This window comes from Leptosomus discolor, chromosome 19 (assembly GCF_034619465.1).
Source record: "Leptosomus discolor isolate bLepDis1 chromosome 19, bLepDis1.hap2, whole genome shotgun sequence".
Lineage (NCBI taxonomy): Eukaryota > Metazoa > Chordata > Aves > Leptosomiformes > Leptosomidae > Leptosomus > Leptosomus discolor.
The window spans coordinates 9,754,461-9,780,338 of record NC_141409.1 but is presented as its reverse complement, the minus strand read 5'-3'; the positions used below and the strand labels follow the sequence as shown (position 1 = coordinate 9,780,338).

At 39.5% G+C, this 25,878-nt stretch overlaps 1 protein-coding gene across 1 annotated transcript; it reads left to right on the top strand.

The window, feature by feature from the left end:
- The first annotated feature begins 363 nt into the window (after window positions 1–363).
- Window positions 364–25,751, top strand: CCDC180 (coiled-coil domain containing 180). The gene is made up of 37 exons (XM_086475724.1): window positions 364–432; window positions 977–1,161; window positions 1,976–2,058; window positions 2,590–2,699; window positions 2,796–2,924; window positions 3,116–3,226; window positions 4,234–4,326; window positions 4,581–4,744; window positions 4,961–5,080; window positions 5,395–5,474; window positions 6,159–6,247; window positions 6,767–6,886; window positions 7,511–7,684; window positions 8,218–8,333; window positions 8,926–9,052; window positions 9,485–9,524; window positions 9,623–9,870; window positions 10,456–10,673; window positions 11,150–11,325; window positions 12,476–12,656; window positions 13,205–13,351; window positions 13,629–13,773; window positions 13,984–14,100; window positions 14,515–14,613; window positions 14,946–15,059; window positions 15,731–15,930; window positions 16,655–16,725; window positions 17,519–17,657; window positions 18,259–18,333; window positions 19,278–19,344; window positions 19,670–19,811; window positions 20,225–20,385; window positions 22,605–22,742; window positions 23,766–23,877; window positions 24,110–24,215; window positions 24,735–24,873; window positions 25,620–25,751. The coding sequence occupies exons 1-37, from the start codon at window positions 364–366 to the stop codon at window positions 25,749–25,751; spliced, it is 4,737 nt and encodes a 1,578-aa protein (XP_086331850.1).
- The last annotated feature ends 127 nt before the right edge of the window (window positions 25,752–25,878 follow it).

The following is a 25,878-nucleotide window of genomic DNA, read 5'->3' as shown; positions in this document are numbered from 1 at the left end:
GAGTTCCGAGGGGGCGGGGCTATCTTAGGCCCCGCCTCGCCGCTCTGCCAGGGCAGCGGCGAGCGCTGCTCGCCACGCCCCCCCTGCGAGTTGCTATGCCAGCGCGCGACGCTGCGCTTGCGCGGGCGGGAGCGGGAGCGGGAGCGGGGCTGCGGGGCCAGGGGCTCTTCCCCCTCCGCCCGGTGCCCTCGGGCGCTGGTAAATCACCACGGAGGTGCTTTTAGACCCTCCGCCTGCCGCCGTCTTGCAGGCAGGCACGCAGTGTCGCCCCGAGGAGGGCCTTTCCGAGCGGAAATTGTTTCCCGCCCCTCAGGGCCCGGCGGCTGAACCGCGATTGTTCTGGAAACAAGGCCCGGGGCCGGCATGCGGCCGGGGGGAGCCGTGCGCCTCCTTCCCAGGGGGGCAGTCTGCAAACAGATCTTTGAGGCTGAGGTAACCACGAAGAAGGGATGGGGTAAAAGCCAAATGAGTTTGTTACGTTGGTCGCTTGGTTGCTGGCTGTTGGGTGGGGGCCTCAAACCCGAGGTCAGTTTCTACCTCTCTTTTTTTTGTTTGTTTTAGTAGAAAATAATGGTGTCACCTTCAGCTTATGCTTCCTGTGAGTGTTCCTGTGTCTTCATTTGGTATCACGATACATTAACTGAAGACAGAACCGTTATGACACGGCAGCAGAGATGATTTAAGAGTCATAGTAAGCCAGAATCGGGCATTTCTCACTGCCATTGACTTTCCATGTAACCATAAGCAAGGCACACAGTCCCGTTTGCTTCAGTTTTCCTCTCTGAGGAAAGGGATATTTTCTCATTTTTAAAGCAGCCTTGGCTGAAAATTGTTCTGCATGTGCCAAGTAGCGTTCATTATTTTAACTTTCTCTTCTGCTGCCTTTCCCCCGCTATTTTTATCAATTGACTTGTTGTTATTCTCTGTTCAGTAGGTTGGAAAGAATTCTAATGCTTTTGATTATGGTTCTTTGAAGGTGCAGTTAGTGCGCTCTTTGGAAGAAGTAAGGAACAAGACTAGGTCTCCTATAAAGACAGAAATGCTCACTTTGGTTAGGGAATCAGAAATTTCTACTGATGCCAGGCTACTACCGTGTTACCAGCAGAAGTGTGTTGAAAAAGCGCCCTACAATGACTGCACAGCAACGCCACCATTGCACAGGTAGAGAACAGAAGCATAAAACCCCAATTATACGTTCGTGACTGTACATAGGAAGTTGTAAGACTTGCACTGACACTCCTGAATTCTTGGTGGCAGCACTAACGACTTGTAATAGACTGTCTCCTTGCCCGATGTAAATTGAGTATAATGAGCTGCTGCCTGTTAAAGTGCAGATCAACAGGCTAATATCTGCAACAGCCTGTGTATTGTATGGCTTTTCTTTTAAAAAGAAATTGTGTGGGGTTTTTTGTTCAAAGCAATCTAGATATAAACCCAGTCTGATACATATTTTGAAACTATGTTAATGGTTTACAGGATGATGCAGTAATGATTATGTAGTGAGCAAGAAAAGACATTAGTGCATCCCCCCTTTTCCCTCTAATCATGATGCCCTTATTCTCGCTTCCCCCAAGCAGAAACACAGTGCCCCAGCTGATGGGAAAAGCAGTGGGCAAATACAGGCTAGTTCCACTTTTCTTGCTGCTTCTTCCATAACAGTTCATGGATTTTTATACCTTTTAGTGATGGTCCGGATGTCTTTCTAGTTTACCCATATTAAATCTAGCACTTACTGCTTTTCTACCATCGGAGCAGATTTGAGGTTGTGATCAACCCAGGCTAGATAATTACTCAGTTCAATTTATCTCAGAAGCAGCAACACTGATTCTTTGAATCATATTATTGGAAGCTAGGATGATGCTTATGTTCACTTAAATGTTACATTTTGCTAATTAAATTGAATGTTATACCCACTGCAAGCCCCTTCTCTTACATATCTAGTACAAAGCAAAGCTTTATTCTCTTTCTGTTTCAGAGGAGCCACAGCATTTCAAAGGGCTTGGAAAAGTGTGGATATAACTGCAGCTGAGGAAGTCAGAGGCCTACCTGATTTTGTTGGTAAAATTGATTTCCCTTAATGTCAGATGTTTTAATTTGCATTCATGGGAGCCACTGTACATATAATGATTTTAGCTGGACAAGGTATAAAATCAAGCTCAGAAATGACCTGACACATTTTTGATGATTTGTAGGTAATTTTGAAGATGGAGAATCTGCTCATAGAAAAAAATGGTTGTAAAACTGTCAGTCAATCACGGTTTGTGTTCAGGTGGTAAATTCCAGTTATGATGTAAGGTCTCGTTCTTGGAAGTCACATTTTTTTTTGCATCGTACCTGAACTTAGTTCATAGCTTCCATGCTGTTATCCCTCTGAAAATCACAAATTAATAAATCCCAAGGAAATTTTAAAATATGCTTTACTATTTTTAACCTACATTTGCATAGATTTCCCGTGGAAAGCTGTCATGCACTGTAACAGCTGCACAAACTACAGAGGTCAGAGTGTGGATTCAGTGATTCATTGTGCCTGCATGAGGTATTCTGCAGCAACAGTTCCAAGCTACATCATCCTTGTTTCTTTCTTGGCAGTTACTGAGGAAACGGGGAGTAATATCTTGGAATGCCTGTCAGAGCGCTGGCACGGCCGTCGCGATGAAGCGCTGACCTCGATGTACGCTGAGCTTGCTTGCATTGCCAGGGTAAGACTGGATTTTGTAACCCTGGTAGTCTAGAGGACTATCCTAAGGTCAGGGCCTAATATTGAGAAGATCAGACTGACTTCCTTACCTTTTTAGGAGTTGGAACCCTCTGTTTTGGAGCCTGGAAATTTGCTGCTGAAAAAACTGATGGAATCTGATAGAAAAATTGAACTTCTGTTTGAAAAGATTGAGTGTGACACTACTCTGGAAGGTTTCTCCATTGAAGTAAGGCAGCTTCTGCCATTATCTCCTCTTCAGTTATTTGTACCCGCTCTGTCTAACATAACATAGCTCCTTATGTCTTGCTGTAGTTTGAAGTTATAAATGCTTTTTCTTTTTTTTTTTTATATATTTTTATTTTTATTTTTTTGGACATTTACTTTTCAAGGAGATTGAGAGTTAAATCCTTCTTGCAGGGTTTGGAAGAACTGTGGAATATCATCCATCAGGAATCCCTGACCAGAAAGGCGTGGATTAGGGAAATGGATGAATCCCTAAAAGAGGTTGAAAGGAGTCGAGCTGATAAAGTGAGCTGTAGACTTAATAGCTGTTAATTAAGCATAAGATTATTATTTCTTCATAATGCTGGATGCAGAGCAGAGAGCAGCTTGTTTCTACAGGAGGCAGAGGTCTGACAGGGGTCCTGCTGTGTAGGTCTTTTCACCAATAGATCGTTCTTTCATTTTACACCCCCTTAATCAGGAGAAGATCCTTCTTTGCCAATTACAAGGTTTCTTCCACAATTCCTGCACTAAAGATGCAAGGAATATGTGAGCTGCTTTTGGTTTTTGGCAGGGCTGTTTAGGTCAAACTGTCATCAGGTCGAATGTTACTTTGGTGGGACGTACCTGTTCTGCAGCGGAGAACCAGCACAGAGGTGCCCTCGCTGGTTTGAGTTTGGGTAGGCGGGGTGTCGGTAGATGCCACAGTTCTGTAGGCTCCAGCCTGACCTGTGAAAGTCATGGGACATCACTGTAAATGGTTGGATAATCAATGGATGGTCCACAAGGAAGCCCGTGCTGCTTTGTCCTTGTAGGCAAATAAAAGCTCCCTGTTACGCCTCTGTCAGTTTGCCCCGTCTCTGCAATGTAGGCCTGATGTCCAACAGCATCACCAGTAACTTCTCTGTTTGGTTAGTTATGACAAACGCCAGAGATGACCGTGTTTGCTTAAATTTCGTGTCTGCTTAAAACAGCCACTGGTGGATTCGCTACAGATATTTGAAAGGAAGTTGGCTTGATTTTTAAATTCAGATTGCAGCCTGTCTGCAGAGCACTCAATTATCACAGATATTAAAGAGAAATCAGCTGAGTAGTAAGAAAAATGGAATGGTTTAGTTACTATTTTTATGAATGATTTAAAAAAAAAATGATTATTTTAGATGGTATTTTAAGATTCACTTCTCAATCTGTCTACCAGCCAATTGAATTTATTTAATGGAAAAAAATGTCTTGTTCATGTCATTGCTGAACTTGGAAAACTGCCATTTGATTTATATGGATTTTTATTTTTTTTTTGTCCTTTTATCACACAGATAACAGATGTGCTGAGGAAGTATACTGTGATACTGGAGGGAACTTCCTTCTCTTCAGCTGATGTTTACAGGTTCATGAATGATGAGGCCATGGTAAATCTTTCGTACTGAGTCTGTTTTACCTGTGAGAAGACAGCAATCTGAATATTCTCAAATATCTTTTATTTCCAGCTGAAATTCATTATTTCTACCTATCAATTGCTGCAATATAGAAGAGTTTTCTGTTTTTCTGAGTATTTTTTATAATTTGTATTTTTCCCTCGTTTTGCATAGATCAGGCAATTTTTTTTTTTTTTTGCATGTTATATGCTGCTTTTATTCCTTTTTTTTTATTTTTTAATACGCAGCTGATTAACAGAGCACTGTTGGCTAATCAGAGGGCACTTGCCAAACTGTTCTTTAATCTAATGAAATCAGAGATGAAGACAGAATTATCTCATCGATTGAAATGGGAAGACAGAGTCAAGGACTGGAAGCTCATCCAAAAGAACTCTGTAGTTCACAATTTCAGGTCGGAAATTTTACAGTTATATTTTGGAGTGTGAATCACACAAAGTGACAATTGTTCACTTGTGTTTTCTGTAAACAGTAATATTTTATCATTTTTCTATTATAAAATTAAAAAGCTAAAAGAACTTAACCTTCTTTTTTTTACCTGCTATTTGTATTTCAAACATGAAATTTTTTCACACAGACGTTTACTTTGATGTATTCTTCCATCCTACAGAGAATTTATGGCTAGTGAAGAAATACAGAATCCCCCGACTGTGAAAACAGAGATGGAAAATATGATAACGGATCAGATTGTGCTTAGTCAAAGGAGACTGGAGTTTTTACAGCACCTTGGGTATGACAAAAGAGAGAACAGGAACAAAGGAAAATGGAATTCTTTCTAGAGTTAATGAGGGACTTGACTACAAAACGCACTTTGCTTCCTTTCAGCGTGTGATTGTATAACACGGCAGTGAGGCAGGGCCTAAACTTCTTTTGTTAGAAAGTGGCCTTGAAAAACAGCAGTCATTTTGTTTTATTTTCATTGCTGGTGTGGCTGTAAATAAGATAAATCACAGTAGTTTGGTTACTCTGATTAATAATTTTATCCTTTAAGGACTCACGGGGTTATGTTTGAAGATATCTGACTCTGGTTTCCTATTTTGATAGTGACTTGTTGCCTCCGACGCACACGAAAGCTGAGATAGATGAATGGTACACGTCTTTGGTGAATTTAAACAGGAGTATAGGTAAGTTGGGAAATCATAAAAGCAGTCTGGAATTCAAGCAATTCTTTCTTTCTTTTTTTCCAGGCAGTAATGAGTCAGACAGTTGCTCTGAAAGTATTTGCTGTGTTCTTTGTTCTGTGTGTTTCCATCTACCTTCTCAGTGCCTCCGAGCTAGCGATACAACCAAAATAGGCCATCCCTCGCATCGCCTCCCTTTTGCCAGCACAAGCATTTTTGCATGGTGAGATCTAGCAGGAACTGACTTGATTAGAATTAATCTAGGGAAAGCAGAAGGTTGGTTTTAATGCAGATCAGTTCCCAATCATATAAAAAGACTCTTTTTTTTTACCTCTTGGAGAACTGAGCAGGGAAGTATTTGAGATGCTTCCTTTCTCTGGGCCCTGTAGTGGGCCTCCCCTCCGTGTGTCTCCCTTTTCTTTCTCCTGAGCACATTCCCTCTCAATGTTTGGAGCCTGTATAGTAGCAAAGAAGTTGCTAGGGACTATAAATAACTCACTATTTTTAAGAATAATGATAAAACAATTTATATTAAAACATTTGATAGTGTCGTACGAGGGTGAAGATGCTGCTGGCGTACGTTACCTGTGCTGAGACTCGGCACAGGTCCTCTGTCCTGCTGCTGTTTCACACCGCGCTGTGAAATACAGAAATCTTTGCAATGGCCTGTTCTCGCATGTCCTTCAGATACCCGCCATGCGCAGTGCCTGACGAAAATACGCGTCCAGTATGAGATGGTCCAGCAAAAATGTTCAGCAGAAGTGCAGTTGTGCAAGGTTAGTTCAGAGCTTGGCGAATGCTGGGAAGGATTGCTGGTGACAGTGTACGGTGTGGTGTTGCAGTAAGAGGTGTTGGAGGATCACCAAACGTGGAGCTGACAAGTGAAACTACTTTTTAACCTCTGTTAGCAAACCTGCTGTCCGTTTTGTTTCACAGTGGCACGTGGTGTTTGCGTTGGAATGTGTAAAAGCAGTAACAAATGCCAGTAATGGAAGGAGTACTGTCCCACATTTAGGTAGAGGACTTGTGTGGAGGGAGGTGTGGGGTGAGAATCCTCATCCTTTGTGCTGAGTCTGTCTTATCTTGGGCAAGAAATTCCATCTCTCTCTCAGTTTCTCCCTTTGTGTCCGAATAGAATTGTACTGTTTACTAGCAGAATGTGAGATCCCGGGGGAGGAATCTGTGACCGTTCTCAAGAAAAGAAGAAACACCGAGTTTAGCCATGCTCTCTACACGCCACACAATATTTGTTATGTTATGTTCACAGTCAGTAACTTGGCGTTCTTTTCATTTAGAATAATCTGTTGAATCGGAATGTTTGCACAAACAAAGAAGCTGAAGAAATTGTGAATTCTGATTTACTTCCATTGACCGAGAAACTAAAAAGTCAGTTTGAAGAACTGGAGCATATGGACGTAGGTTTATTACATTTGTGTTTATTACTCTCTGGGAGCAGTCTCTTCTTCCTGCACCACTGCCTGAAATGCCACGTGCATCTTAGTCTATTGATGTCACATTAGAAAGAAGTCCACGGTGTGACTGAACAACAGCCCCACAAATAAAAATAGTTCGGTGTGATTCAAGGAGAAGAGTTCATAATTGTTTGGTTTATATTTGTGATAGGTTGTCAGGGATGAATTAGGCATAGCTCATCCTGCCTGGAGGTGGAGGAGTAGATTTAAATGATCTCTCAAATTTATTTCAATCCTATCTTCTATGATTCTGTACATGAAAATGACTGGGCAGTTGTTCCTAAAATGATAGATGGCCAGCTACCTAAGGGGGTATGCAGAACTTGGTGAGTCTGTGCTTTACAGTACCAGAAGAATAAACAGAAGTTTTGATATCTTGGCTTCTAGAACAAAAATTCTTAACCAGTCTCTTTGGACTATTTTTTTCCTCTCCAAGTAGAAGAGACTGTGTTGAATACTGATAGTGTACTCCCAGGCAACCTTTTACCATAGGTCCCCTTATTCATTTATTTCACCTTCCAGCAAACAGTTCAGTAATAACCATTTCACTTAAATGTGTTTCTTTAGAGAGACTTTGAGGAGCTGGCTAAACAGAACGAGCAGAATTGTAGAGACTTGTACAGCTATTTTCAGGAGGTGATGGGTCTCTGGGATGTCCATCAACTCAGACTGTCCGAGCAGGAAGGTGAACTTCAGAAGAAATTAGACAAATGCAGATGGAAACGGGATAACTTAATACAGGTATAAACATAAAAATAAGGGTTGTGGTATGATGTAAAGAAAGGACTTCCTCATGCAGAGAATGCTCTGCAATTCAAAATAGCTGGTATAAAATTTAAAACGTAATCTTTGACGTTTATACTGGAATTTCTACAGGGTAGTTTCATCCTGTCAGGTGCCTTTTTTGCTAACTGCTTGATTCACGCTGACGAGCATTCATATCTTATTCCTGATGTGACAACGGTGATAAACATTGTGTTTTCTTTATTAAGTGGCTGCAACTTTCTATTACTCCTAAGGTCTTGTGCAGGTAGAGTCTTGTTTGTATGTCAAGTTCTCATGTTCTGGGTATATCGTGCAACTTGGGGTGGCAACGTCAAAGATGTTGTTCGTTGTCTATGAAAGATCTTCAAATCCACAAGGTTTGGTAAGGTAGCTTCCCTTCTTGGTGTAGAATATATGTACATAATTAAATTAATTGAATCCTAAATAGTTATGAAGCATTTTAGTAATTATTAAATCATTTTTACTGCGTTCTTTTTATGTGGCCTTAGACGATGGAAGCTAAACTGGATATAATTTTGAATAAAATGAGGACAGCGAGCTCTGAAGAAAAGCTGAATAAATATTTGGAGAACGCCCTTTCTTCTTTAGATGGCATTAGAGCTAGGTATGAATTTTGGAGTGCAAATGTAACAAGTGAAGCATATTTGAATGTTGATTATCCTACCTAGGTCTTGTTTATGCTGTAGTGTGAAGGTGTGGAAACACTGCTTGCTACTTCATGTACGTGTGTAAAATAAAATAATCTCCATATCAAACAAGGTAAAGGCAAATAATACCCACATTTCAGGAGCAGAACTAAAGAAGGCCAACGAATACGTGTCATTTAAAAAATATACCGGATCAGTATTGTTACTATGTAGTGCACCGTGTGTCCATGCCAATGGGATAACTGTGTATTCAGAAGGTGAAAGGAGTGCTTCAGATTCTTGAATCCCAGGGATCAGAAAGTAGATCTGTGCCATCACCTCTGCTCTGGGCTCACAGACTCGATCTCTTTCCAAGTTGCAAGCACTAGAAGTTACTAATAACTTTCAGATAGCCAAAATATGGCTACACGGGTGCAGTAGAATGTTTAGCCTAAAGGTTTTATGAGACTGGTCAAAAAGTTAGATTTGAATTTAAAGTCTCTGTAGTCATGTTACATTTTATTTCTATACATACTTGAGTGTCTTAAACAGTGACCTTAATTTTGACAGGTATGAGTCATTCCACCCAATTCTAACGGATAAAGTAATGGCTTACCCAGAAGCTATTTTGCAGGAGTTGATTTCTTATAGTGAATCCATCAGCCAACATTTTAATGTAAAGGAAATCTTCAAACAGGTATAAAGAAAATAAACAACTTCTGGTTTAAAAGCTTACTGGTGTATGAATTTTTCACTTTGGGGAATATTTACATTACCTTTAACATTTAGATTATGTGAACTAAAGCATTGTTTTGGCCATAGGACTGAAATGCTTTTGGTAGAAATAGAGGGGGAAAACACAAAACCTTTCTCTGTCCCACTCTTTTAGCTCTGTCCTTGTTACAAACTGCATTTCAGCAAATTCACTTGCCTTTTAAACAGAAAACTGCAAGGTAACAAAGTTATAATAATCAATTTCAGTGTTATAGCTTCTTTAGAAGATAAATGATCCACTCAAGACTGTCATATCTTACTAAAATAGATACATTTTGGGGAGGAATATGGGTTTCTTCTAAGCAAGCAAGTCCTTATTTTTAAATTGTGGTTTTTATTGTTGTTTTGCTTTTAGAACTTGCAAGCAAAGATAGACTCCACGTTTCAAGATCAAGGTAATGCCTCAATGATACAAGCAGGTATTTTTGCTTTCTTGTTTTTAATGTGTATTTCTTTGGATTGTGACCAGTAAAACTCTGCTTTAACTGGAAAGAACTAGTTAAGGCTTCAGAAGCTGAATGTCTGGTGGAGCAGCAAGCTGAGAGCATTGTGCCAGAAAATGAAGGAGAGGAAAAGAGTGACAGTTGTCAACAAGAAAATGAAGAAACAAGTACAGCTGAGAACGAGGAGAGCTTTGGACAGAGGAAAACTGATGAAAGAGAGGAAAAAGAAGATGTGGAGACTATTCCTCGTGAAATTGAAGAAACTGAGCATGCCGAACAGGGGGTAAGCCTTACCCAGGTGAGTGAACAGGGGAATAAATTTGAAGGTAAAGAAAGTCTTGCACAAAATAATGATGAATAGGAAATCTTTTTGCTGAGGTAAGTCTTAAATTCCTTGAAGTAGATTAGATTCAGTTTGAACACAAAGCACACAGGAATTTTTATTGTTTTCATTTATTTCTGGAGTATTAGGGCTTTAGATCGTTTCTATGGGCAAGAGGAGTACACAGAACAGTTTGTAACCGTTCCTTTTGCACTGCTTTTACCCTTGTAAAAACCTGTGTAGAATTTTTGTTTTTTCAAAATATCTTTCTTTTATCGTAGTAGTCTTAACCCATGGTGAATGATTTAAGCTGTATTTGTATCTAAGTATTAGTTTTTCAGGTCTGTAGTTATGTGAATTTATTAACATAACAAAAACCTTTTAAAACATTGATGGCTGCCTATTGACACTTGTAAGCATATATTCTCTGTGTGAATGCTGTCCAAATTGAGAACGAGAACGTTATTGTTAATATCCTTAGGATTCTTACATTAGCTTGTGCACTGTTCTATGCTTAATACCTTTAAAGGCAATAGATGATGATTTCCAGTTGTTTCCTAGGCTACGTTCGAGAGCAGCACGGTAGAAAGCTCTGAAATTGCCGTTGAGACCTTTTCTACTTCAAGTGGAAACTCTTACACGGTTCTTGGAGTTGAAGAGGCAGAAAAGACTGACATCCCAGAGACTTATTTTACAAAATATGAAAAAGAAGAATCACTTCCTACGTACCTGAAATACGTGCTTATCAAAGAAACTATGTTTGTAGAGCTGAAGAAACAGTTAGTAGCAAAAAGTTTATGTTCTTTCTTTCCCTCTAGGTAAAAGACAAATTTCAGCTGTTTGGAAGAAACATTAGACTAATGATGGGAAAATTACCTAATTATTTTGATGTTATTCCTCTTTTTAAAGTGATAAAATAAGAGAAAATTTTTATATTGCTTTTCATCCATGGCTCTCAAAGTACCATACAAGCATTTACCTCTTACAGAATATTCATATTTTACAGCAAATTATTTAGTGAGAAAACTTATTAAAGAAAGGCAAGTAATTTGCCCAAACTCCCTGCAGAGCCATGAAGGTAAGATGCCTGGTACTCAGTGATATGCAGTCCGCTCAAAAACTCCACCAGTATTGTGCCAATGGTAATGAAACCATATCTTCCTCTAGTCAGAAGCTAAATTATTAGAATTAATATATTTACTAAATTATTTATTTCTTACTGTTCCTCACGGTAATATTTCTTTTTCAATCATAGGATTCGCCTCTGGTTTTTTGAACACTTGGAGAAATGGTTTGCAGAGTCGTTGTCCGACTCCCGTGTCTTTGTAGCTGCCAAGAAAGAGGAGCTGGATTCAGAACTTCAGCTGCGTCTTGACTTGTGTCAGCAAAGGCAGGAGAATATAGAGACAAATATCTACAACGTTAGAGCTGGTACTGACTTCTTTGTTTACCCTGAACATTACATATCTTCATTTAGAAGTGATCATAAGTGGACCAAAATCTGTTTCAGCATCAGTTGACTCAGCGGTAGAGGACAGTAGGGAGCAGCTGAATGTCTAATAACTCCTAGTGTAGTATGTTCCTCATATATGCTAAAAAATATGTTTATTTTCTATAGCTCATACAGGTTTGTGCTATGTTATGTTTGGGAAACACCCAGCAGTGCCTTGATCAATGACTTGATTGTGAAAGTTGTAAAACATTCAGTTTCTATTGTTGATATTTGTGAATCCTCATTCTCCTTGAAATGATTTAACAAGAATTTGCCATGGACAAAAAAGAATTTTTAACGTGTTTACAAGAATTAGCAAGTGTTGGGAGAGACAGAGTGCCAGGGCTTGGCTTCTGAGTGCAGGAGAGGAAGGATTTATCTATATGAGATCTCACTGAGCAGCTGCAGATTAGCCACTTATCAGAACTCTTTTTTTTCTATGAGAAGTGTCAGTTTTTTCTGGTGGAAAAAAATTATTTCAGACAGGTTTATTGGTCTTTAACATATAAATGAAAAAATTCTATTTTGGGAGAACAGGCAAATAATTTTTGAATTCCACTTTTTCCTGCAAAGAGGACAGGTGCCTTTTCTGGCAGTTTTCTCAAGGTTGGTTGGCTGGCTCTTGATTTATCCAACTGTCGTTCCAGAAGGGAGACCAAAAGTGATTTTTTTTTTTTTTTTTTTCCACACAAAAATAGGGAGAAGTGTATTCTCCATTAAAAAAAATCCTTTACATTTTAGTTTTGTTACAAGACTGATAGATAGATCAGTCTTGTAACAAAAGATAGATAGAACAGAGACATAATAGAGATGTCACCAGTGACCAAAAATAAAGGAAAAGGAGGACTTGGAGCAAACAAAAGACCTTTGTGATTTGAATGGATTAGGAGCTGCCAGGGATATATGTCAAATGCAGGAAAGAAGTCAAAGAAATAGAACCAAATGTATTTTGTTTGTATGTTTTAACCACTCTGAGATGTGGCTTGGTTTATTTTACCACTGTTTCTGATAATAGGTTGGCTGGTGGTTGTGGTAGTCCACAGTCAGCCGGGAAGAATGACCATACTGTAAAATTTCTTTTCTTATCAGGGGAAATGTTGCTTCACAAAGAGCGTCTAAAATGCCACTGTTCAGAGGTGGGGGAAGCTCTGAAAAAGGAGAAGGCTGAATTTATCACATTTTGTGATCAGCAAAATAACATCATCGAAGACTTACGTTCACGGATCCATGACATGGAGTCTGTCTTCCTCAGTGCTCCTATGACTGAGAAGTAAGTGTGCCACGGGTGTTGCTGGCTGTGGATTTCCTTAGTTAAGTACTCCTGATTGCTGTCTGAGATGCTCCTGAATGCGTTCTGAATCGATTTTATGTCATTACTCTTCAGTGAAGACTGCTTCATGAAGATGTTGATGAACATTTTCTTTTTCAAAGAAAAATGTAAATATTTTTTGTTTCCTTTATCTCTCCCTGAATAAGTTAACATCAGTACTGAACGGATGACAATTTCTATGTATTTTCGAAGTGCTGGCAGTCTTAGAGTAGAAAAGATGTTTCATCTGTTTAGATTTTACATAGTTTGCTGAACCTGCATAGTAATAGCAATTGACTAACTTGTTTTGAAGGATACTCTTCGATAGCAGCAACTGCTTGCTGGTATCTTCCAAGGGTTCATCAACACAATCACAGTTCAGAGAGCTGCTTTCAGAATGCTAAACCGCTTGTGAGTTCTCAGATTTTGTCCCTCTCTTTACAGCTCTGAATAATAACGTCTGTTCCTCTTTCTGTATGTTTTCCCTGTCTTTTGTTATTTGCTGTTAGGTTAGTTTCTTTCAGCGACAGTGTGCACTCAGAGCTACAAGATCGTCTGGAAGCCATCCAGGTTTCCCTGAGGAGTTACCGGAACTCATTGGAGGAAGCTTTAGGAAAATTAAGGGATTCAAATGTGGATCTTCTCAAAGCTTGCAGGTAGAGAGATTTCACTGGAGTGCTCTTTATAAATAGTTCCCTCTTTCTGGGCGTCAGCATTTGTTGCATAGGCAGAACAGTAAAGTTAAAGTTTATTTTGTTAATCATCAAGTTTGCTATTTAAAAAAAAAAACATTTATTTTGTTAAGTTACAATTATTATACTGGTTTTATCACATTTGTGTTGATATCTATGTTTTAGGGCTGCTTAGCTAAAATAGTCTTTGAGAAAAGGAAGACTCATAGCCAATTGCTTTTACTTTGCTGGTTGCTTTCAGATTGTCTTTGAAGGGAGGTGACTTTTCTCCTGAGGAGGCCAAGTCTTTCATCAAGCGTCTTCAGAGAGAAAGTGAGAATATTGACTCTTTTGAAAGGTTAATCAAGACAGATATGGAGAAAATGGAATCAAGCTGCTTGAAGCAGGTGTGCAGAGTTTCATTCTTCCAAATTATGTATTATATTGGCACGTTTGATGTGATTTATAATCAGCCTGCTCCCAGATTAGGGCTGTAAGACTGTTCTGTGTGGCAATTACGTGATGGAAAAAATAAGTAGAAATGGTGAGTTCTATTATTTAAGCTTCAAAAAGTGAAATTTAATTAGTTGTGTCTCTTGTTTCTGGCATTCTTAAAGGCTACTGAACTTATCAACCGGTCTGAAAAAAAGCTCCGTCATCTCTTTGCGAGTCGAGTCTTTATGGAGAAGATGCAACGATTTTTGGCAAATCTAAAAGTGCGAATCAAATCAGAGGTACAAACAGAAACATCAGAACTTTGTTTAAATGAATTATGATAATTTCTCTTTTATTCTATTGAAGCGATGTTAGCTGAATTCAGAGTGAACAAACACTAAGTGACTTTTTATAGTCATTCAAAATCTTTTTTCTGCCATTATCAGCTTAAAACTATGTTTTGATACTGCTGCAGCTACGCTGGAGCACTGTGGTCTTGCAGCACATTGAGTAGGCACGTCTGAATAGACCAGCGTTTTTGTGTGGTGCCGTGAAGGATGTGAAGTGTTGCTTTTCTGAGTTACTGTTTTCAGCTTCTCCTCTGAGTACCAGTGTTCGAGTGTTTTTACCAGCAAGTCTAATGGTTTCAAAGTGGAGCCTTTGAAAATCCCTTGAATGAGATTTCACTTCACCAATATCCGCTTCTGCTTTAGGTAGCAAATTCCAATTTGCAGGCAGCGACATTAAACTCTTCTCTGGAGAAGCTCCGTCAGAAGATAGATGCTTGTGCTCAGCCTACTGCAGATAAAGAAGTAAGTTCTAATCGTCACGAAATGGTATTTAATTCAACTTGGTATTAATTTGACCCACTGTGCATGTTTGTGTAATGCAGAAACTAATGTTTTTGAGGCAGACTTCTGTTGATGCGCATTTGGGGGTGTGGGTGGAAAGAGTGATTTAAGAAAGAGATTTTGCTCAGGAAGCTCCGGTTTTCTTGTTTGCCAAACAAAAACCTCAGCCTCTATTCACTCTCATTGCTTCCGTGTAGGTGCAAATAAAATGGTGACAGAACAGAATCAAACGATGTTGTATTTACTGAAAATGCTATTTTAGTAAATACCACCTGTATTATCATATCTTTCAGGCTTTGACTTCTGAAGAGTGGTATGATTTTACCCAAGGAGTGTCGAAAGAGCTGAAAAAGAGGAGCCAGTACCTTGACTGCTTGCTAGTAAAAGCAATGAGCCCACGTGCTGATGTAAGACAGCGTTTAAGTTCTCTGTATTTTATTTAATATTGAGTGAATTTTTATGTGTATGTTTTAAAGGTTTTTCAGAATCTGTGCTTTGAAATTTCAAATGAATAAAGATGCTGCTTTATGCCAGGCTGTCCAAGATACTGTAACATTAGGTCAGCTTTTTTAAGAGGCTGAGTAAATCAGTCACCGCTGAGTTTACTAAATGTTAAAGATGCACAGCATCGCAATGAGTCGCTCTGTTCTTCAAAAGAGTTTATTTTCAAGGTGTAGCACTATTCATAGATACATATTTAATGGATTTCTTTAAATTTTTTAAAAAATTAAATAAGTCCTGATGAGAGTTGGTTTTTATTAACCAGGTGGAATTTTTTTTTTTCCCTCCTTGTGTGGAAAGTCTGTCTTTATTTTGTGATCTACAGTGGATCGTTGTTTTAAGGGTATAGACTTAAATACTGCTTATGATAATGGTGAGAAACCACTCATAACTACTTCTAAGCGTCTCAGAGTTGTATAGCTCTAACAACATTACTAGTAGAATTATAAAAAACTTTCTTTCAGCCTGTGAAGCAAAATAGTGTGTGTTTGGAAGATCTGCTTTGGTGATCAGTAACTACATGTGCTGCTAATTGCCTGCTACAGTCAACAGGGTTTCATTTTACTTCCCATTTCAGGAGGACTTTACCCCTCTTGCAACGGACGTTGAGTTACAAGGTCCAATTGCTCTTGCCAGTCGAACAGAGTGTCTCAGAGTTAACAACAAAGTGATGGTGATGGGGCTGGATCCTGTCAAATATCCTTTGTTAAATCCAAGCAGAATGGAAAAGTCTGCACTTGATGATTTATCAATAAGGGTTATTAAAAATTTACTTGAGTAAGTACTTGTTTGCCTAACGGTATTTTTCTGTCGTTATCTTTATTTAGATTTTCTTTGCTATATATTCCTCTTCTCTTCATGAGGCTCATGATAACACTACAAGGGGCTTCAGTATAGTATTTTTTAAATTTATATTCCAGAAGCGTATCAAGGTTTTCCTGAATTCATATTTTGTATATACAGAACAGTTGAATATATTGTTCTTAGGTAATACTACTACATGCTTTCTGATCAGTCTAGCTTTAAAAATCAGTCTGAGACTAGTTTCTTTTTAAAAGCACAATAGTAGCCAAAAATATCACATTGTGAGTAATAAGTAACATCTAGTTAATAGCATTATGATAAATTTTAGGTATTACATTTTTGTCTTCTATAATACTGTTTATATAATTTTAGTTAAAAGGTGATTACCTGCTACATAATTGAATGAACATACAAAGTGTGAAATGAAAAGTGTGTGATTTGCAACTAAATATTTTAATGCACAGTTTTGCTTGTAGAAAATCTGAATTTCCAGTTAAACAATTAGTTACTCCCATGAAAGTACTTATATTTACACTGTCAGTTGTAAAAGTAATTGTTAAATATTATCTCAGAAATTTAACTGCGCTTAGCACACGGTACGGATACAGAACTTGCATAATTCTCCATGTAATATATAATACAGAATATAAAGGGCAGGGTATTCAATAGCTGCTTAGCTCTCTTTGTGTTGTTTCAGAATTGAGCCGTCCAGAAAATCTTCAGGCCTAAATGAGGAGAGAGGTGATCATTCACATCCGTTACGGCCAGGTGTGCCAGCATTTCTTTTATATATATATATTACATTCGTTTAAATTGTAGTTCCTAACATATCATGGAGCAAGTCTAGCACGCTCCAGGCCAGTGCCTTACTTGCTAGCTCTGAGAGAGTTGTGCATCCCAATTTTTTTCTTGGACATCTTTACTTTGCAATAATAAGAGGATTTTTGGCTCTTAACCAATGAAAGCTGCAGAATGAGATAATAATTTTATAAGGAGTACTGTATTTGTGCTAGCAAAAGAGAAAAGGGTTGGAGAAAAGCATTAGAAGAGAAGCTGTGAAAATATTTAGGGGATCAGGCATCCCTCTGAGTGTATTATCATTCACTCAAAGGTGAGTGCAGAGGTAACTCCAGCTGCTCCCCTACCTAGTGTTCCCATTTCCTCATCTCTCTTCTCCAGAGCTTGACTCCTCCAGCCACTTGCAAAGATACCCTCTCTGTCTTCCACATTCATAATTCCGCATCACAGCCAAGACTATGAATGTAGCCCGTTTATTCTCCTTCTTATTCCCTGCCTTAATGTTCTTTTAAATCTCCTCCCGTCTACCACATAACTTCTATGACATTCCCGTTACTCATACCCCAGTGCACAACCTTTATTGCTGTTGCCGCTGCTCGATTACTTCAGTTCTGTCTGCCAGAAATGATTGCTCCTGCAGTTGTCCCCCTAGTGTCGTAAGGAAACATTCTAGAAATGAGAACACAAACTATAAAGCCACATAAAAAAAGACTTTGGTCAGCATTTATACAATGTTCTTCATCTTTCCTTGTTGAATATGAAGCAAATATTCCCACATCAAAGAGAACTTCTCAGTTACATGTATCTGATGAAGGTCCTCAGAGCTCTGCCACTTCCCGCTGCGCAACTCAGACCAGCAAGGGGTCGTCTTTCAAGAAAAAGAAAAACATGCCAACGGGAAGGTAGGACCCCTGAGAGGAGGCATTCAGTTCCACTTACAGTATGTCCGTGCAGAAATTTACTTAAACTTTGTCCACTGCCTGTTCTTTGAAAAATTCTTAAGGCCTCTTTGTATTAGCCTTCTTTCTATCTGTGCTTGTCATTTGGGGTCTCTTCCCTGTTTATGTTCTCATGATCAGCTCTGCATATTTATTTTTTTTTTTTTTTAGATTTTGGCTGGAAAAATATTCTTCTTTTTCTCCTTTGTCTGCAGTTGTTTTGTGTATTGAAGTTGTTGAAATATAGACTAATCCCACTCTTAAATCAATATGGCTTCATTTTCAGGTCTGGTATCTGAATAGTGTGTCTTCAGCTTAGTCCATTCATAGACAAAATGAGCTACTGTAATAGTGAAAACAGAAAAGTTTTGAAGAGCCGTTGAAGAAAGAATTCTGAGAATTTTTTCAATCAAAAAATTATTTTCATATAACACTAGTTTTAGAGTTACAATTTTCTGAATTTTTCTTCAGTTTCATGTCCATGATATGACTGACTAGCTCAAATAATCAGCCAGAGAAGAAAGATACTTGTGGATAGTTTCAAATTAATGTTTTGACTCCCTAGGAAACAGAAACACACCAGTCCAGTTCGCAGTGTCAAGAGATTCCAGATATTTGGAGAGAAGCCTCCAGAATCTGAGTAAGTCATGTTTATTTGCAGAAATAGGTGGGTTTTTTGCAAATTAATATCTATCTATTTCTCTCTTTATTTATTTATAATCACGATCTATAGAGTTCACCACGATCTATAGAGTTCACCACTGAGTTTTGAGGTATTTAACCTTGATATTTATGGGTCAAAGTGTTTACAGAACAGTTCCTTTTTGCAGCATACAAATAGTGAATATAAAAGTCATCCATTTTATTCTGTTTCGTGTCCGAAGTGGATGGCCTTATTGACACCCATTTTGTACACTTACAAAAAATGGTCTGGAAAACGTAAACCAGCCTGTCTTTCAGTTACTTTCACCTCTAAGAAGATCAATAAATTTTATAAACTACATTTTTTACAGTATTTACAGTATTACATTTATATGAGTAAACAAGGAACAAACTGTTCAGGAGATGATTTTTAAACAGTTCCAGTCTCCTCTAAGAAAACTGTGACATTTTTTTCCTTAATAGTTGCAGCTGTACTATACAGAATTGAGATAATTCAAATGTGCCGTGCGAAACTATTAAAATTAATGCCCAAGATGTTTATGTGCCTGGGAATTTTGTTCCACAATACTTACAGTAAACAACTAGACCCACCTTCAAATATTATCTAAGATGCATGGTGAGCTCTCAAGGTAAGTTTCCAGCACAGAAGTTGGCTAAGATTGCTCTTTTGGTACAGTGAGGTGACAGCGTTCTCCAGTAAGCATTTATGATAGCTCAGATCCTGGCTTCTTCTGAAGAGAATCTGTACTAATGGGGGTGAAGGTTCTTAGGCATTCTGAGTATTTGTTTGTGTGTGGTCTGAAAAATGTATTGAAATAAACCTGAACAAAGTGTTTGAAAACCAGTAAATATTGCCGATGTGAACATTTTACAGTGTGATTGACTTTTTAATTTTTTTTATTAAATTTTGTTTGTTTTCAGTACTTTTAAGGGGATTATTATGAATATTCTCTGGACGGGTAATAGCAGCTTGCTCTCCCTTGCCAAGGTAAGAAAAACCAGTGTTCTGCAGTCACTTTTGCTTTCATAGCTGTACTCGGACCTATGTGTCAGCTACATAATTTGGTTCTTTACAATGTTCCAAGAATTTTCCTTTCTTCACCAGAGCATCTAATTTTTAAATAGTATTTGACACAGTGTATTTTTAACCATGGGTTTCTTTATAAATATTAACTAGGCATTTCAGAATCAGGGGAAGAAAACTGGTCTCAAATACATAGCCTTTATGTATCCCTGTTAGGGTTGTATGCCTGGATGTGACTTGTTGGAATGTGTTATCAACAACTTTTCTGTTTTATCTTTGCCTCCTGAAGGAGTTCTATGGAAAAGGGAAGCGTCAAATGACAATGCCTGAAGGTCTGCCAGAGTCATTTGAACATTGTGCAGAAATGTTCAACAAGCGTCTGTTGTCATACCAAAGTCAGACAGATGATTATTACAATGCCAGTCTCACAGGTAAATTCATTCAGTTCAGACTTAATTTCTTCTGTCTGTAATTTTTCAGCTTTGTAAACTAAAAATCGCAGTGACGGAGAATTATGTAGCTTTCTCAGTCCATCACACTCGGTGGAAAAGCTCCAGTTGATTTTACTGGAAATTGGGCCAATGTTCTCTTTTACATATTATCAGCTACAAAGAGCATGGCAGAAGGGCACCTGACTAAGTTGAAAGACCTGTACGAGGTCTCATCTTTTAGCAAGTGTATGTTTCTCAAAGCATTGGAATTGGAAAAAGGAATGCCAGGGACAGAATCTCTGTGACAGAAAATTCCAGGTTGTTTGACCCTTGCAGTGTACATTGAACTCGAGTTTTTTTTCCTTGCAATGAATACTTCCACATCTCATAAACACCCTGTCTTTTCCAAAAAGAATTTCATGATCAACTGAAGTTGTTTGAGAAGGAACTCCCTCATGTCTCCCGGTTGGCAGTTGATAGTCTTTTTAAAGAGCATGAACAGAAGCTCAGCTATTCCACTGATCAGATTCGGCACCACTTCAATAAACAGCTGGAAGACTGGGAAAGTATGAAGGTATGTATCATGGACATACTGGAACGCTTCCGGTGTAAGCAACACTAAATGCATAAGAATTACAAAATTTTCTTTTCATAGAATCATTTTGGTTGGAAAAAACCTTTAAGATCATCAGGTTCAACCACCATCCCAACACTACCAAGCCCACCACTAAACCATGTCCCTAAGCACCACATCTATACGTCTTTTGAACACCTCCAGGGATGGTGACTCCACCGCCTCCTGGGGCAGCCCGTTCCAACACCTAAACGCTCTTTCAGTAAAGAAATTTTTCCTAATATCCAATCTAAATCTCCCCTGGTGCAACTTGAGGCCATTACCTCTTGTCTTGTCATTAGTTATTTGGGAGAAGAGACCAACACTGGCCTCACTACAACTTCCTTTGAGGTAGTTGTAGAGAGCAATAAGGTCTCCTCTCAGCCTCCTCTTCACTAGGCTAAACAACCCCAGTTCTCTCGGGAGCTCCTCATAAGACATGTTTTCCAGACCCCTCACCAGCTTCGTTGACCTTCTTTGGACCTGCTTCAGGTCCTTAATGTCTGTCTTACGCTCTGATGCCCAAAACTGGACGCAGTACTCAAGGTGTGGTCTCACCAGTGCTGAGTACAGGAGCACAATCACTTCCCTACTCCTGCTGGTCACACCGTTTCTGATGCAGGCCAGGATCCTGTTGGCCTCCTCGGCCACCTGGGCACACTGCTGGCTCACATTCCTCCGGCTGTCGACCAGCACCCCCAGGTCCTTTTCTGCCGGGCAGCTTTCCAGCCACTCATCGCCAGCCTGCAGCGCTGCGTGTGGTTGTTGTGACCCCAGTGCAGGACCTGGCACTTGGCCTTGTTGAACTTCATATGATTGACCTCATCAATCCATCCTGCCCAGATTCCTCTGCAGAGCCTCGCTACCCTCAAGCAGATGGACACGCCCGCTTAACTTCGTGCCATCTGCAAACTCACTCAGGGTGCACTCGATCCCCTCATCCAGGTCCTTGATGAAGATATTAAACAAGACCAGCCCCAGTACTGAGCCTTGGGGAACACCGCTTGTGACTGGTCACCAACTGGATTTAAATCCATTTCTGATGACTTTCTGGGCTCAGCCATCCAGCCAGTCTAACCCAGCGAAGGGTGCACCTGTCTAGGCCGTGACCCGCCAGCTTGTCTGGTAGGATGCTGTGGGAGGTGGGGTCAAATGCCTCGCTGGAGTCCCGTAGACAACATCCACGGCTCTTCCCTCATCCGCTAGGCGGGTCACCTGATCATAGAGGGAGATCAGGCTGGACAAACAGGACCTGCCCTTCCTGAACCCATGCTGGCTAGGCCTGACCCCCTGCGTGTCCTGCCCTTGCCGTGTGAGCGCACCCAAGGTGAACCGCTCCGTAATCTTGGCGGGTACCGAGGTCAGGCTGACAGGCCTGTAGCTCCCTGGATCCTTCTTCCAGCCCTCCCTGTAGATGGGCAAATCTCACTGTTCTTATTAATCTCACTGTTCTTATTAATCTCACTGTTCTTATTAATCTCACTGTTTGCTTAATCACTCCTTGCTGAGCTAGCCACAGATTTAGTTTCTGTGCTTGCAGTTAGCCTGTGTAGTTCTGCTGGAAGCTTTTATTTCCAATACCTCAGTCCCTTCTTGCACTGCTTCCAGCATTGGACTGCCTATGTAATCTCGTACAGCTCTGCCTGTCATCTTACACTTAGACTGTAAACTCTTTAGGGACCGTGACATTATGGTATGGCTATACAGCCCACACTGTGTGGGTGCACTTGTTTGTAGGTACTGTGACATACAGATAATGAAATATCATTATTTACTACCTTTCAAAAAAGAGTTGATATCAGGACTGGTAACAGAATCATATCAGAGATCATGCATAACATGTTACAGAGTAGTAGCTTGAGATTTTGTCCCTCTGAGTATTAAGTTAAATTCAGGAAAAAATATAAGTATAAAGATATAAAAACATCTTGTTTACCACTTGGCAAGAGAGATTATTGTTTGTTGAAAACAAAAACCAGGGTGAGATCAGAGGCCGTGTTCTCCAGCAGACAGGCGATTTGGCACTGCAAGGGTTGCCTCTAGACAGCCAAGGAATACACTAAATTTTCTTTGTCTTTCTGAATATTATATAAAATGTGTGGGGTTTCCTTCTTCCTTATTATGACTCAATTGCACATTCGTTACTGAAGGCATTTCTGTCTTAATATATTTACTTAAAGGCTGTGCACAGGAATCGGTTACATCCCTCTCTGGGACACCCGGACAACTTACTTCAGCTGGACGCTCTGTGCCAAGAGGAAATAAAAAGGCAAAAAGACCACGCTGATGGTGTTCACCTCAACACGCAGATGCTGCAGGTACTTGTAAAGCCGTTGCTTAACGTCATCTTAGATGTTGCATTTGGAAAGGAGAGTACATCTTGGGTGCACTTTTCCTCCCCATCAAAAGTAAACTGGAAAGTGTTTTCAGTTTTAGGCAATCCTGTCCATATATCTTTTAACTTTTAAGTTCTATATTATCAGCATTAGATCGATATATCCATAAATGCATATGCACATGTACACATGCATAGATTTATTGGGGAACTAACTGATCTTTTGTATCATTCATAGAACATACTGAGGAAGAGATGACTTGTCTCTTAACGGTAGAATGGTTGGATATAATTCTAAATTTGGAGTAATAGTGACATCCTCTGGTTAGTTATTTTACTTGCAGATGACAGATGCCTGGAAGGGTTTCTTCTGTGTGAATTTCATTAGTGCAAATATTTGACATTTTGCTACATAAGATTAAAAACAGGAATAAGGAGATTTTTATGGGAGAGAGATTCAGGAATTGAAACACTTTTCCTGCTCCATCTTCTAGGGATACTGATGGTCAGTTCCCCAGCATTAAAGCACTTTGTTTACTTACTCAAAATCCTAGATTTTTTAATTCCAAAGTAATATCTCCTTCTCCTCTTAGCCCATACACACACAGAAAGACACCCTGTTTTAGAATAATACCCAGCCGAAGCACTTCCACCCAAAGTAGCCATATTCCAAAATGGCCTTTGCTTTGGCAGGAGGAGGCAGTTACAGATAGCTGTTTTTATCAGGTTTGGATGCTTAAACCAAATATACAGCTACTGGGCCACTATACACAGAACTCTGTAGCTTTTTGTACTCTACCTTAGGCAGTCGGGTAGCGCTGAGAATACTGCAGAGAGGCGCTTGTAGACCCTTTTATGTGCAACGCAGGGCCTTACATCTGTTATTTGCAGCTGTTGCAAAGTGTCAAGGTTGAACACTTGTGTAGCTCTTTTGGAGCTAAACTAACAGGAGAGGAGATCAAATTATCAAAGGAATTCCTCTCACTTGTCTCCAATGTCCCAACAGGACTGTGCTGCTGAGTGTGCTCAGAACTTTGTTTCTGCGCTCGCTGCCTTCACCGAAAAGCTGCTTCTGGAATTAGATGAAACTATCACTATTGATGATGTGGAAGTAGCAAGTAAGTAAAGAAGAGATTGCTTGTTCGGGCCTCTGTTTCCTTCTCAAAGATCGCAGCAGCCTTTCCCTAGGAAGAGGAGACTTTATATGCTATAGTACTTTAAATGGAAAGATTTGCATGCAAAGTTATTTCTTGAAAGTGAAGAGCATCTAGCGGTGTATAGTTACTTCAAAACAATGACATTACTGCCATGGTTTTGTGGCTGCTGAGTTTATCCTCTGTTACCTCCCAGAAACTGAAGTACCAAGAGAGAAGACCTCCACTTTAATCCGCCGTAAACAAGCTGGGCTTCCTCTAGAAATCTGTGAAGTTGCACAGTTAACGGGACGTGGGAGCAGGTAATATTTGAAGATATCGAACACTGTTCTATGGAATTTCTCTTCTCTAAACTGGTGTCAGGCACTGTCCTCGTAGTTTTTTGCTGAAACTGCTGAATACAATGCTCATCATTAGTGATGTAGTTTCACTAGTTATGGGGCGGTTTGGGTTGGTGGTGATTTTAAAGAAAGAGTAGAAATGGTTCCAAATAAAAGTGAATTATGTATTGTATTGTAAAGCAGTCTAATTTCAATATTATTGCTATGCCACTTTGCTGGCCACTGTTTATCAATTCAGCACTTTCAGATCTATGAATACACTGCATATTTTCACTCAGAAGATATGAGTTGTGTTTACTGCGCAGAGATCCTGAAGTTTTAAAAGAAAATCTGGTTGTACTAAATAAGCTAGTTTTCAGGGTAAATCCTTTGTGGAAAAAAATGATTTTAAGTACAAGAAACATCAATTAGTATGATCTGCTCTCTTTTCTAACTTTCTCTCTCATGTGTTTTTTGGTTGGTTGATTTGTTTTTTTAAAGGACTTGGCCAGGAATACCCGTGACTACTCTCACAGACAATTCCGACTACATCCTTTGCAGAGAAACCGTATCAGTTACCACAACTAAGACTACCCTGGCCCACGTAGCAGCAGTAGAAACAAGAGATGCCGTATATAAGGTTGGTCTGTGGGAAAGGACTGTGATTCGGGCTGCTGCTGTTGTGGGTTTGTTTTTTTTAAGAAGAAAATTACGGCTAAGTTAAGTTTTTAATATACACACTGTTGTCAGATCTTAAAGCTGTATTTCTGTATCTAGTTGTGGCATCTAAGCACGTGGTTACAGTGCAGTTTTGAAGTGAACGTAGTCTGCCAGCAGGCTGTCATACAGTAAATGCATGCCACAGAAGTATTTTCCTGAATGCATGTTGCATTAAAAATAGAGTATTTTGTATTTTGGAGCTTAGACTCTTGAATAAAGGTGCCTTGAGGTTTTCATGGCAGTCTGCAAGTTTTCTGTTCAGGTGAACTACCTGTTTAGCAGCTTTGTAATAGTTCAGTTCGTGCTCATGACTTAGGAGGTTCTGGCAAGAGCAGGAGTGCATTCTGGGTTTGAGATGCGCCCTCTCCCCTCTCTCCTCTAGAGGAGGCAGCTCTTTAATCTTAGGAGCTAATGGAAGTGAGGTGAAGATCTTGTACTTTTAGCAAAATTTAAATATTTCTGCTAATTTAGTTTCAGAATTAAAAGGAACATAGAAGGAAGGCAGTGGATAAGTCATTGTTCGTATAGTTCTGTGGTCAAAGGCAGAAAATAAGCGGCACGTATGCAATCTTCTGACACAGTAGATCAGGACCTGGATTTAGGCAAAGTAAAATTATATTTCATCACTACCAATTTTGTCCTTTGTTGTTATTGTTGTTTATACAGAAATACAGATGTAAACTTGAGCAGCAGTTTGCCCAGGTCAAGGAAGAAAGTACAGCTCAGCTGCTGACAATTCAGCGTTGGGAAGATTGGTGGAAACGATCCGTTCAGAAGATTAAGCAACTCTATACATGAGATCAGTCAAATCTTGCCGATGTCCTTCTGATCATTGTGGGCATAAACTGACAAGTTTGTACAAATGTCAGTGATGTCATAGATTTAGTTGAACAGAATTTTCTTTTTTTATTTTAATTTCTGTTGC

Coding starts and splice junctions, on each gene's coding strand:
- CCDC180 (XM_086475724.1), top strand. CDS start 364: ATGCGGCCGGGGGGAGCCGTGCGCCTCCTTCCCAGGGGGGCAGTCTGC. Junction 2,700..2,795: donor AGCTTGCTTGCATTGCCAGG/GTAAGACTGGAT, acceptor TTACCTTTTTAG/GAGTTGGAACCCTCTGTTTT. Junction 5,475..6,158: donor GAATTTAAACAGGAGTATAG/GTAAGTTGGGAA, acceptor CATGTCCTTCAG/ATACCCGCCATGCGCAGTGC.